Raw genomic sequence first — 13,933 nt, 5'->3', positions numbered from 1 at the left:
GCAAACGGTGGCTCGGCAGAACACGCGATCATCTTCCCGCCCGATCATCAGGCGTAGCTTCGTTTGCGGGTTGTGAACTCGGCTACTTCGATACGCATACAACCAGCGAGTCGCCTAGCATCCCTATTCTTGCACAGCTTCGAATTTCGAAGGGATTAATTCACCTAGCTAGCTCCTGATTGGCTGTCCGTATTAGTGAATGGCCCCACTTGACGACACATCAAATATTTTTGTCGCTCTGCTCGTTTATGAGAGTTTGGGTTTTTTTCTCAAATGGGCATGGTGGCGAAACACTAATACGGATGCCTTTTACTTGTGAATGCATGAGTGGTCTCACTTGACGGTACAACGGCTCTTTTTACCGTTCTGTCTGAGTTTTGAAGTGTGTTTTTTTTTCAAAACCGACGTTGCGACGACCCACATATTCACGAGTATTTAACTGAAATGAAATGCAACTTGTTCAATTTATTGTTGGGACTCGTAATTAATTTAATTGTACCATAATCTTTATATAAAAATATCTTTTTCTTGCGTGTATTTTACATTTAACGACAATGTTTTTCCGTAACTTTTATAGCAATACTGACACCCAGTCATTACTTTAAGGTGGAACCTTGTCGAAGGTTACAATATATATATATATATATATATATATATATATATATATATATATATATATATATATATATATATATATATATATATATATATATATATATATATATATATATATATATATATATATATATATATATATATATATATATATATATATATATATATATATATATATATATATATATATAGATAGATAGATATACAAAATTAGTGTGTTTCTTATAACATGGTTTTCTTTGTATAACTTCTACAGTTTTGATTTTTCATTAAGATCACTTTAGAAATACTTTCAGATATTTTGAAGGAGAACAATTTGTCTAATATACCGAACCTCTAGCTTCTCTCGTTAAGAAGTTATATATACTTTTACTAAAAATACACTATTTATTTATTTATTTATTTGTGGAGCAGGGAAAAGTCCGCTGGAGTGAAGTTTTTTTATATATTATTTTCTATTTGCTTATATTGTTTTGTTTGCATTACATTTCTAATTTAGTATATTGGGTGTTCAGCCACAAGTGGTGACTTTTCATTCCTATTGTTTACATGATTCAGTTAATTATTATTAAGTTATAATATGCTTTCGCAGTTAAGTATTTTTTTCAGTAGGATGTTTTAAACCTACTTGTCTTCTGAATAAGGAGCTAAACAAATCTTATAAACTAACTTATAAACTATAAAGAGAGCTAATCGTTACAATTGAAGATTGCAACGATTTTTGTCGGAAGTTGCTTATAATACTGTTCGTCATAATTTCTAATGTTTCTATGTTTGCAAGTCTGTGCAACTCATTTGCGCTAAACCAGGTAGGACGCTTCAAAATCATTTTCAGAATTTTATTCTGAATCCTTTGAAGCGTTTTCTTCCTAGTAGCACAACAACTTGCCCAGATTGGCACTGCATATAGCATTGCCGGTCTAAATATTTGTTTATAAATTAATAGTTTGTTCTTTAGGCAGAGCCTAGAATTCCTATTTATAAGAGGGTATAAACATTTTATATATTTGTTGCATTTTGTTTGGATTCCTTCAATGTGATCCTTAAAAGTGAGTTTTTATCGTAAATCAAACCCAAGTATTTAACTTGATCTGTCCACGTTAAATTCAAACCATTAAATTTAATAATATGGTTATTATTTGGTTTAAGAGAAGAAGCTCTTGGCTTATGCGGAAACACAATCAATTGTGTTTTTGCCGCATTAGTGGAAATTTTCCATTTTTTAGGTAATCATTGAAAATATTCAAACTTCGTTGCAGTCGACTGCAGATAATACGAAGACTCCTCCCAGTGGCTGAGATGCTAGTATCATTACAGAAAAGTGACTTTTTAAAGCATGTAGGTAGATTTGGAAGATCAGAGGTAAAAATATTGTAAAGTATTGGTACGACGCTTGATCCTTGAGGGACGCCTGCTTTAACGGGTAGCTTATTAGATTTACAATTCTGATAAGAAACCTGTAGGGTACGGTTAGTAAGATAATTTTTAATTATCTTTATTATGTAAATTGGAAAATTGAAATCCCACATTTTGGCAATTAAACCTTTGTGCCGAACACTGTCGAAAGCTTTTTCGATATCTAGGAGAGCAACTCCAGTGGAATAGCCCTCTGAGATATTTGCCTTTATCATGTTAGTTACTCTCACAAGTTGATGAGTAGTTGAATGTCCAATACGAAATCCAAACTGCTCAGGAAGAAAAATAGAATTCTCATTGATATGTGACATCATTCTAGTTAGGATGATTTTTTCAAATAATTTACTAATAGAAGAGAGTAAGCTAATTGGTCGATAGCTAGATGCTTCTGCTGGGTTTTTATCTGGCTTCAAAATAGGAATAATCATTGGCATTTTTCCATCTTTCAGGGAAGTATGCTAATTCAAAACATTTGTTGAATATTTTGACCAAGTATCTCATGGTGATTTCGGGAAGGTTTTTAAGAAGAATGTTGAAAATTCCATCATAACCTGGAGCTTTCATATTTTTTAACTTTTTTATGATGGATTTGATCTCATCATAGTTTGTTTCAACAATATCGTCTAGAAACAATACTTGATTTGAAACGTTTTCATATTTTTGTAAGACTTCGGTTTCAATAGGACTCACAACGTTGAGATTAAAATTATGGACGCTTTCAAACTGCTGAGCAAGTTTTTGAGCTTTTTCTTCGTTTGTAAGAATTATGTGGTCACCTTCCTTCAAAGCTGGAATTGGTTTCTGAGGTTTCTTAAGAACCTTAGAAAGTTTCCAGAAAGGTTTAGAATTTGGCTTGATTTGTTCAACCTCTTTCGCGAAATTTTCATTTCTTAAGAGTGTGAATCTATGCTTAATTTCTTTTTGTAGATCCTGATAGATACATTTCATAGCAGGATCACGAGAACGTTGATATTGACGTCTTCGAACATTCTTCAAGCGAATCAGAAGTTGAAGATCGTCGTCAATAATAGGAGTATTAAATTTTTTCAAATTTGTTCAATGTCAGCTTTATTTTGTAAATCAAGATCATGATTAAAATTATTCTCAATATAGGTTTTGTACCTTTCCCAATTCGCTTTGTGATAATTGAACACTGAGCTAATGGGATTGGAAACAGGTTCTTGAGAAAGTGAAAAAGTTACTGGAAGATGATCAGAATCAAAGCCAACATGTGGAATCAATTCACTACAAAGGTGACTTTGATCTGTCAAAACCAAATCAATTGTTGATGGATTCCTTACAGACGAATAGCATGTAGGACCATTCGGGAACAAAATTGAATAATAACCAGCAGAGCAATCATTAAAAAGTAGTTTACCGTTGGAATTGCTTTGAGCATTATTCCAGGCTCGGTGTTTGGCGTTAAAATCACCGATTATGAAGAATTTCGACCGATTTCTTGTAAGTTTTTGTAAGTCTCCCTTCAAGAAATTAATTTGTTCGCCAGTGCACTGAAAAGGCAAATAGGCTGCTGCAATAAAAATGATACCAAGATCAATTTCAACTTCGATACCCAAACTCTCAATCACCTTGGTGTCAAGAGACGGCGTAATGGAATGTTTGATCCTGCGATTAACCGCTATTGCGATTCCTCCGCCGAATCCAACAATTCGATCAAATCGATGAATAACAAAATTAGAGTTACTCTTCAATTTAATATTTGGTTTTAAAAAAGTTTCGGTCACAACGGCTATATGCACATTATGTATCCTCAAGAAGTTGAAAAATTCGTCTTCGCACGTTCGTCGCATGGTCGAGCATTCCAATTTAATAAATTTAAATGATTATTTAAAGTCATTGTTCAACTTTAATTTCATTACAATTTTGTTAGCAAATTCCCAACCCGCTCGAAAAGCTTGAAACATGGAGGTAGAATTTAACATGGAAATCATCATAGGTAACATAGCCTCCTGTAGGTATTTTAATTTTTCTTCCGTTACGCTACCTATATCCATTGGACTAAAGGAAGCGTTGGGTGCAAACGAGATTGAGGGCGTGGTAGTTGTAGCCGTTATTTTGGCATTGCTACCTGCCACTGAAGCATAAGATGACACACCATTGTAGGATGGTGTGACGGAGGTAGAAGAAGTTGTTAATCTATTTTGAATCGGATTAACACGTTTGGGCGTGTTTTCTTGAAGTGTATCTGAAGAAGCAGGTACATTTTTTATTTGTTGTTTTTGTTGTCTAGAACGAGAATTTATAATTTTTTCTCGAACAGGACAACCCCAGAAATTCGATTTATGATTTTCGCTACAATTAGCGCATTTGAAACTTTTTGTGGTTTTTTTTCACCGGACAAGTATCTTTCGTGTGCGATTTATCACCATAGATCATACATTTGGAATCCAAATGACAATTTTTTGTGCCGTGCCCAAAGCCTTGGCATCTACGACACTGGGTCAGATTTTGAATTCTGCCCCCATGTCGTCTATAATGTTCCCACTTTACTCGCACGTGGAACATAAAACGTGCTTTTTCAATTACTTTCAAATTGTTAACCTCATTACGGTTAAAATGAATTAAATATAGCTCCTGGATAATTCCAGAGCGTACTGGCATGTCATCGCCGGTAGCCTTTCTCTTCATAAGAAAAACTTGTGAAGGAGAAAAGCCAAGTAAATTTTTCAATTCGTTGGATATTTCATCCAAACTTTGACCTTGAGGTAGCCCTTTCAAGACAGCCTTGAAGGGTCTATCTGTCTTGAAATCATATGAATAAAATTTATATAACTTCTCCGTAAGATACTGGAGTAGTCGTTTGTGGCCAATCAATTCCTCCGCTGTAACTCGACATTCTCCTCTTCGGCCAATCTGAAAAGAGACTTTTACGTCCGGAAGGAACGTCGAAAGTTCAGTTCGAAAGGCTTTGAAGTCGGAGATCATCACTGTTTTAGGCGGAGGTGATTGCGTTTTGTTCTCATTGGCATTATGCGCAATGCGAGGAAATTTAGAAATTTCATCAGCTTCACATTCGGATAAAACATCGAATGAGTTGCTGCAGTCAATTGAGTTTTCGGGTGGAGAAGATACCCTTTTCCGTTTAGCTTTAATTTTTGGCACACGGCCTTTCTGGGAGGACCCAGGCATGTTGGAAGAATTAAATATTTCTTTAGGCTGAATTGTTCTTGAAAAATGTTTTAGTCTTGAAAAAGACTGATTGAGTTGAAAAAGTAGGTAGTCTTGAGAAAGACTGATCTAGCGAAAATATAGGTAGCCTTGAGAAAGACTGTTGCTGTTGAAAAACTCTAGGTAAACCAGGAGCTATCAAGATTTGTGACCGGTTCGAACGAAGGTTCAAGCCGGTATGCTGGAGTGAAGCTCATTTTCGTCTCTTCTCCAGTAGGCAAAAAACCTTCTCAACTTTTCATTGCCAACAGGTAATATGCTAACCCTAATGACAAAAAAGCTAATTACTATACAATACACAGAATATGAATAATATGCAATTATAGAACATACAAATAAGTTCAGTGCCTATTAACTATGTCTAACACAAACTCGAAAAGTGAAACTTGCTTAAGTACTACTTACAACATAATACAAAATTTTTATAAACTATTTATTGAGTTAATATTGCAAGATATACAGGAGCAAAGGAGCGAAATTAACCTTCTTAGCCCTGTCACTACCAACAATTTAGCTAACCTTTAAATTGAAACGGCTGTCCTCATTTCTTCCTTAGGGAGCATTCATAAATAATAGAACGCTTTTAGAGGGAAGGGAGTACGACAAATTGTGACATGTTGCGACATATGGGGGAGGGGAGCAAGCTAGAACTTTAAATAGCATTTTTCAATCAAGGAATTATTATAAGAAGTTACGAATTATGGGAGGGGGGATAGAGACATTTGTCAAATTGATTACATGTGGGGAGGGGTAGTCCACTTTGGCCAATTTTTGCGTTACGTAATTTATGAATGGTCCCTTATCAAGGTTCAAAATGATTCACATTTCATATGTGCCACAAACATTAATATTGACAAGAACAGTTATAGGCGAACTGTATATGTAAACTAGACTAAACTAGAATTTTTTCTTTGAGACTTTTTGTTATGATGATTGAAATCTCCGAAGCATATACTTTTTGATGTGCTTGCCGAAAATGATGCACTCTTATTAGTTTCATCTCTACACTAGAAATTTTACCAAAGGTACCGTCATCGAGGGTTATTTTATGCCAAAGAAAATGATATTGGTGCTTATAGTTTAAACTTATGGTTTTGTTTGACAAAGGCAAAACATAGTTTTATTCGTTTGTTCCCCACAAATATAAAAATTACGAGGGTAGTTCAAAAAGCCCTTAGAAAATCCGAGAGGTGGCGCTTGTAGTGTCGGTGAAGATTTTTTTTGTAAGTATCACTATCGATAGGAAAGCTGTCAAAATTTCAGCTCGATCCAAAGCGTTGGTCAATTTTTATTGTCGATTGAAGTCACCAACTTTTTTTTGGTCATAACAATGGAAAAAGCTAGTTCAGGGTTGTCATCAAACATCTCCATTTGAAGGGCTTAAGCCCGGAAAAAAAATCAAAACCGGGTTGGATGCAGTTCATAGCACATCTGCACCTGTGTTTGCGATGATTTACAATTGGGTGAATAAGTTTAAACTTTGTGTTCATCCACAAAAGATGAACATCGTCCAGGACGCTCAATTGAGGTGTCTACACCTAAAATCATCGATGAAATCATAGAACAAAAAATTAAGCGAAAGCGAAACTTGTGTAGTTACGTATGTTGTCAGTATGATTTTAAAAATTTAAGAACCTTTGCAATCGTTCTTCCTGACCACGTTGGGTTATCAAAGTGAGAATACAGAGCTTTTATGTCTTGCGCGTTCCACCTTCAATAACTTTGTAATCATGATGTAAAAAATTCATCAAGATAACGCTGTTATTAGTTTCTCGGCACGACAACTAGAGGCCGAATTCTAAATGGAATCGACTTTATCGCAATGCCATCCTAGAGACACAAGGGGGCCACATCGAACCTCTCGCATGAATCTAAAAGACCATGTAATCATCGTTTGAGAAGATTCAAAATCAAACTGCACTACCAAATATCAAACACTAACCTGGACCAAGCGGCTTCAAAAAGCCGGAAAATATCTTGTATGTTACGAATCATACAGATGGAAATTCAGGTGTGCTTCGTTTAACCTACCTCATCCACTGCTGGATTCTCCTCGTTAGCGATGACACTCGAGAGATTATTGAGAATGGTGAGTCGAGCATGAGTGTCGTGCGTCTCATCTGTCAGCTTTCTGTAATAGTGGGCCAAATAGCGCGCTCGCTGATTCCTCAGCGTATCCATTTGAATAACTAGGTCTACGAAGAACAAAGAGAAACTAATTATATTGAAATGATATTTTTGACTAATTTCAGTTACTGTTATATCCAACCCATTTTACAGGGTTGCCCAATTTTTTCAAAAGTTGTTCGGTATGAACTTTTTTCGCTTCTTGGTGAAGTGTCTGGCGTTGTCGCTCAATTCCATTTAACAGTTGAACTTCTTTATCCAGTAGCAAATTCATCTCAGCGATTTTCGGGGCACCTGAATATTTTTCATTAATCTGTTTTATTTCGTTGTCTTTCCACATTTGAACCTGGGCGTACAATGCGTCGAAATCTTGTCTTGTTTTTGGGAAGGTTTTTACTATGCATTCCTTTTTGTATTCATTCTGACGTGCCTCCGAGCGTTTACTTTCACGTATTTTCTGTTCGTTCTGCATACGCCTAGAAAAAGGATGATCGACACCAGTCATATGGTTGTAGTAGACCGCCATGTATTATGGTTGTAGTAGACCAGCAATGAAACATTTTAAAATTCTCCTGATGTTGGTATCGAGAAAAGCTCCTATTATTGAAGTTTTGGGAAACGTTATTATTCGTGCTGGTCTATTGCAAAGTTGCTGTTTGCACTCAATTGTCTTTGTCGATGTTCATTCAAAATGACCAGTAGCAGTAAATTACATTGATGTTGTTGCAGTAATGCCAATGAAATATGGCCAGTGGCTTGTTTTACCACTGTACTATCAATAAAAAAACTATATTAGTTTGGTACAATAATATCTTACCTCCATTGTGCAGCGCTATCTGATATCAATTTTTGCCACATATATCGTCGGAAGTTACGCTGGATGAGAGCTACCTTACCATTGACGTCAATTCGTTTCGACATCTCATCGTGACTTTCATAGCTTCCTGCCACAATGGTGCGGTCCGTGTACTTGGATGCGTAGGACAACTCAGTAGCATCTCCGTAACTCACGGTAGCTCGATCTCGAGGCGTATCGATTTCAATGACTTTTTCCTCAACTGTTTGTGTGTCCCGACTAAGGATTCCTAAACGACGGTAGAACTATGTTAATATTTTTGCACAATCATAATCAATAAAATTAATCATTCTTTATGAATCATTAAATACAATACATGAATTAAATCTTTTGATAACCCAAAATCTTTATTCCCGGGATTTCTTGAATACCCTTGATCCGTTTATCAGGTTTTGAGCAATGCACTATGATCCCAATGCCGTATTTAGGAAGATAAAGCTGCTTGCGCCCAAACCGTTAATTTTATATATATATATATATATATATATATATATATATATATATATATATATATATATATATATATATATATATATATATATATATATATATATATATATATATATATATATATATATATATATATATATATATATATATATATATATATATATATATATATATATATATATATATATATATATATATATATATATATACAGGGTGTTTGGTTCATGGTTAAGAATATCTCGGGGGGTGATAGACTGCCATATTTGGAGAAAAAAATTGTTCTACACATACCATCAAATCTCAACCGTTACAGAGTTATTGAACTTTTTGTGTAAAAAACTTATTTGTCTTAAAATATCTCTAACTTTAAAAGTATACTTTGTATTTTAAATATTTCAGTTCCATTCGAAAGGTGAGAAAATTTCCTATTCAATGGTGTTCTCATATCTTTTAAGTAATTAGTTTTAACTACCTTTTAGCTGTAAAGTAGTTAAAAGTTTGTGTTTTTGAGTAGGTTTTTGCTAATTTTCTCGAAATAATGAAGTATGATTATAGCAATATCCATTATCCAAAAGTTGGGTTTTAGGATAATTCATAATTTGTTCTTGGACGTCATATTTCTATCTCGTCTCATTTCTTTGTAATTTCATTACTATACTTTTCCTGTAACCGACTTGCAAGTGCTTGAAGGACTCTAATCTAAAAAATATGCTTTATATCGTTATTTACAAGATTTAATTGGAAAGCTGAGAAAATTCCTATGAGTGTATGTACAAATATCTTTTAGTTAAGTGTACTAAATGATTTCTTACTAACGAAATAACTCAAAATTTGTGTTTTTTGGAGAGTTTTTTTTAATTATTCTAATTATTTATCAACAAAATTTATCGTTACTATTATTCATTTGATGCCCCTTAATGTTCTCTATAACTTTTTATTTGACACTTTGTCTATATCTCTTTTCATTTTGCTGCTATTTAATAGTTAACACAGCGTGACCTCGCCACAAATGTAGTGCGTTCGAAATCGTTATTTTTGCATATGAAACGATGTGATAAAAACGATTTTGCGTCGAAACCAAAAGAGATAATTGAATGGAGTCAAAGAAAGAACTGTAGAACTTGCTGAGATGCATTATTTCCATGATAATAATGGTGATGTTTATTATTTACTATTTAAAGAAAATTAACGAAAATGCTAATAATAGCACTAACTTTAAACTAATTTACTTTTAAAAGAATAATTAACGAAAATGCTAATAATAGCACTAACTTTAAACTAATTTACTTTTAAAAGAATACTAAATTCACTTAACTGAAAGGTATTAATACATTTTTCACTGTAGAATTTTTCTGGTTTTCGAATAAAAAGAAAAAAGTACAATAAGTGCCATAATTTTTCAATTAGAGGTGGTACTAGTGAAAATGAGATAAAAATATCCAAGTTGAATAACCAAAAATCGTGAAAATAAGAAAAGGTAAGTGTATCATGTCAAAGAACGAATAAAGCAGCTCATCAAGACTAACAATCTGAATTATTAAAATGATGAGGTTAACTATTAGGACTTTCAATAAATGAACGAAAAATCGTTTAAAATTGTTTAATTTTCAATAAATTACTTTGAAAAGGCTACTTAAACTCATTAGCTGAAACATGTGAGGGCATCACTCAATGCAAAATTTTCTCGCCTTTCGAATGGAACTAAAACATTTAAAATACAAAGCATACTTTTAAAGTTAGAGGTATTTTAAGACAAATAAGTTTTTTACACAAAAAGTTCAATAACTCTGTAACGGTTGAGATTTGATGGTATGTGTAGAACAATTTTTTTCTCCAAATATGGCAGTCTATGACAACCCGAGAGATTCTTAGCCATGAACCAAACACCCTGTATATATATATATATATATATATATATATATATATATATATATATATATATATATATATATATATATATATATATATATATATATATATATATATATATATATATATATATATATATATATATATATATATATATATATATATATATATATATATATATATATATATATATATATATATATATATATATATATATATATATATATATATATATATATATATATATATATATATATATATATATATATATATATATATATATATATATATATATATATTTGTATCCTCGGCAAACTTTCTTAGTGAAATTTTGCCATCTTTTCATATTAGTTAAATCAGTCCTTGTAGTTAGGGTGTTCAACGTGAAAAACTTTTTTCACATATAAAATTAAACTGCACCATGTTCTAGATAATTGTAAAATAATTAAATTGAAGCAAATTTCCTTAATAACTGATATCGCTATCTCTAATGGTTCCTTTGTTCTGAAGATTTTTAGAACTTTTAAAAAATGACCCCTAAGCGACTTCACCGCCAAGGAAAAAGATCTCAACACGCAGCAGCAAACTGCGTCAACAAGATCTGGCAGACCGACATTCTTAATTTTTTTTATTTTTACTTATTGTAAAAAAAATTAAAAGACCCACGGCTCAGTTATGCTAACGAATTGAGCCGCTTCAAATAAATCTTTAGATTAAAAAAAAACTTAAAAAAACGCACATTTTTTGCCGAAGCAACCAAGATTCTATTTTCTTTGTTTGGACAGTTTGTAACCTACGAGTTATAATCGTTCATATCAGCTAGCCAACGATGCGCACATTTTATTGAATTCGCGTGTGAATTGAAAAACTCTATAAAAAATATAAAAACAAGCTTGCTATTTTCTCTCTTTAAAAATCTAATTTTAATATAGATAAATATGTGTTCGATTTAAATGTTTGTTATTATATATAAAAGAAACGAAGCTTGATTCTGATATGAACGGTAAGTGTTAATTTGTCGATTCGATCCCTGAATTGCCCTGATCAATAGCGACTCCTTCCCCGGGTAAAGTGAAAGGCTACATCCTTAGGAAACGTAACAAGTTACATGTGATTTTCAAGACAAAAATTGTTTTCTTTAAGGCTATATATCTTTAAAATTGGCAAATGAATCTTCAATCTGTCAATTTCATTTGCAAGATCGTAATTTTGCTAGTTTTTAGCGAAAATCTGCGAGTGTTACAATTTCTTTGAAAAAATATTAAATAATTTAAAAAAGAAGTATGTTTTTCAACTGAAATTGTTCATAACTTTTCAAATAGACGAGATAATAACTATGCACTTCAGCAAAAATATGCGCTATGTAAAGTTCGAAATGGGTTACAAATAAATTACTTACAATAAATCCACAAAAAACGCAACGAAAAAATGGAGTATTTTTGAGGTTAAGTCTTTATCGTTCAAACTCTTACAGCAAAATCAACGAAGAAATAGTCGATTTGTGTGATAATATTGAAAGTTATCATCAATTCGTTTAGGGACCATTCATAAATTACGTAACGCATTTAGGGGGGAGTACAAGAAGTCGTGACATGTTGTGACATATGGGGGAGGGGGAGTAGGCTAGATCGTTACGTAACATGTTTCTACTGACCAAAAAAAAAAATTTCGATGAATTTGTTATGTAATAGGGGAGCGGGGTTAGAGAAATTTGTGACAATTTGTTACATGTGGGAGTGGGAGTCAATTTTGGGCAAATTTCGCGTTACGTAATTTATGAATGGTCCCAGATATGTGAAACTATTTGTAAGAAAAGTTAAATACTACATGCTCACATAAAAAAGCCCTCTTGGTTTAGATATGTGCACAAATCGAGTGGTAGAAAGAGAATGGGTTCACGTCTTGTTATCTTAAAATAAACCTTTAAAACGGGTTCGTTATTCAAAGCTGAGGAAATTGTTGTATATCGCTCCGCAATAATTAAAAGTAAATATCGATAAGAAAGAGGGCTGCCATTAAGTTAAGGTAAGGTCAATTCATTGCAATTTCGAAGAAAATAAAAGTAATAGGCCTGAAAATCGCCTATCGCGAACTAGCATAATAGGGTAGTTTCGGGGGAGATGCCGCGTCAGGATAGATGCCGCACTCTCTATGTCTCTATATGGGGTCATTTTTTATGGTAATATGATATTGTGTGATGGTCTCTCAAAGAATTACAACATTGGAGATGTAAAATAATCCTTATTATTAACTCACTAAATTTTATTAACGATTATGTGTGTCCAGTTGCATTACGGAGCGTCGAAGATTTTTCAGTACCGCATTAAAATTTTGTTTTTTTTAATTGTTCGATTTATTTTTGGTAAAACATGTATCGGTTGAATGGCTGGGACCTTTTAGAAGGCATTTTGATCATGAATACATAATTTCAGAAGAAAATGTCGTCGTGCGGCATCTCTCCCCTACAATTGGGATAGATGCCGCATCAAAATTGCGGGTGAGATGCCACACATGATGGCGGAGGATCCGTAGCTAAAAAGTTTTTTTTTAACATCGGAATGTCATTAAATGAACATTTGCGTAAGGTATAGGTTCTTAATAAGATATATACACAAACTAACGGACCTAACACATATAGGATTATGAGTCTATTTATCTATATATTTAAATTAATTTTTGTTGACCTCGTTGGTTTTCAATATGAACAACCAGAATTATTTACGTCTTTTGCATTCCACTTTTGGATAAGTTTTGAACATATTTATGAATCTCGATGAAATTTTCACCACTAAATACACAATTCTTCCTGATAAAAATGAGTGCAGCAGTAATTAAAAGTACGAGTCCAAACTTTAAACTGAAAAACTTATAATCTGTCTCCGTCTCCACTTAATCAAAGATTACTCAAAAACGGGAAAATTCGGGCAAGAATTCTATAATGTTTCAAATGGAGAATCGTTCAAGGAACATAAATTACTTTGAAACATAGTGGACACACGTGGACAAAAAAAGTATTTGAATAATTTAACAAAAATGTGTGTTGAAACCGTCTGCTACAAAAGCGTGAAAGTTTTTGACATTTTCTATAAACAAACAAAATAACATCCTTTGACATCAATACATATAAATAAAGTACATAGCGTCAGCATAACTTTCCATTATTCCACATTCGAAACGGGTACTTTTATCAAAATCCAGCTGCATTTGAATAATATGTACTGATATTTCGAGCACTCGATAAAAAATATGAGCGAAACGCAATGGTTTACACTGTTTGGATGTACCAACACCTCAATCCTCAAATATGGAAATTTTGGAGCGTTTCACTTAAAATAGCATGCGGCAGCACCATCTGAAGGACAATATATGTACTAGAACCCAAAGTACTACCATGCAATTTTCGACTTTTGG

General features: G+C 33.0%; 1 protein-coding gene across 1 annotated transcript in view; it reads right to left on the bottom strand.

Annotated features, from left to right (window-relative positions):
* LOC131677884 (IQ and ubiquitin-like domain-containing protein) overlaps nt 1-13,933 on the bottom strand; it is a 78,509-nt gene that overhangs the window by 49,642 nt on the left and 14,934 nt on the right. Inside the window, exons 4-6 of the mRNA XM_058957972.1 lie at nt 8,165-8,432; nt 7,477-7,823; nt 7,252-7,415 (exon numbers count right to left, since the gene is read on the bottom strand). Of these exons, the coding sequence (XP_058813955.1) occupies nt 7,252-7,415; nt 7,477-7,823; nt 8,165-8,432 (779 nt within the window). The remainder of the gene's footprint in view (nt 1-7,251; nt 7,416-7,476; nt 7,824-8,164; nt 8,433-13,933) is intronic.

Source organism: Topomyia yanbarensis, chromosome 1, assembly GCF_030247195.1.
Source record: "Topomyia yanbarensis strain Yona2022 chromosome 1, ASM3024719v1, whole genome shotgun sequence".
NCBI classification, from domain to species: domain Eukaryota; kingdom Metazoa; phylum Arthropoda; class Insecta; order Diptera; family Culicidae; genus Topomyia; species Topomyia yanbarensis.
Note: the sequence above shows the minus strand (reverse complement) of the source record. Positions and strands in the feature narration are given on the sequence as shown.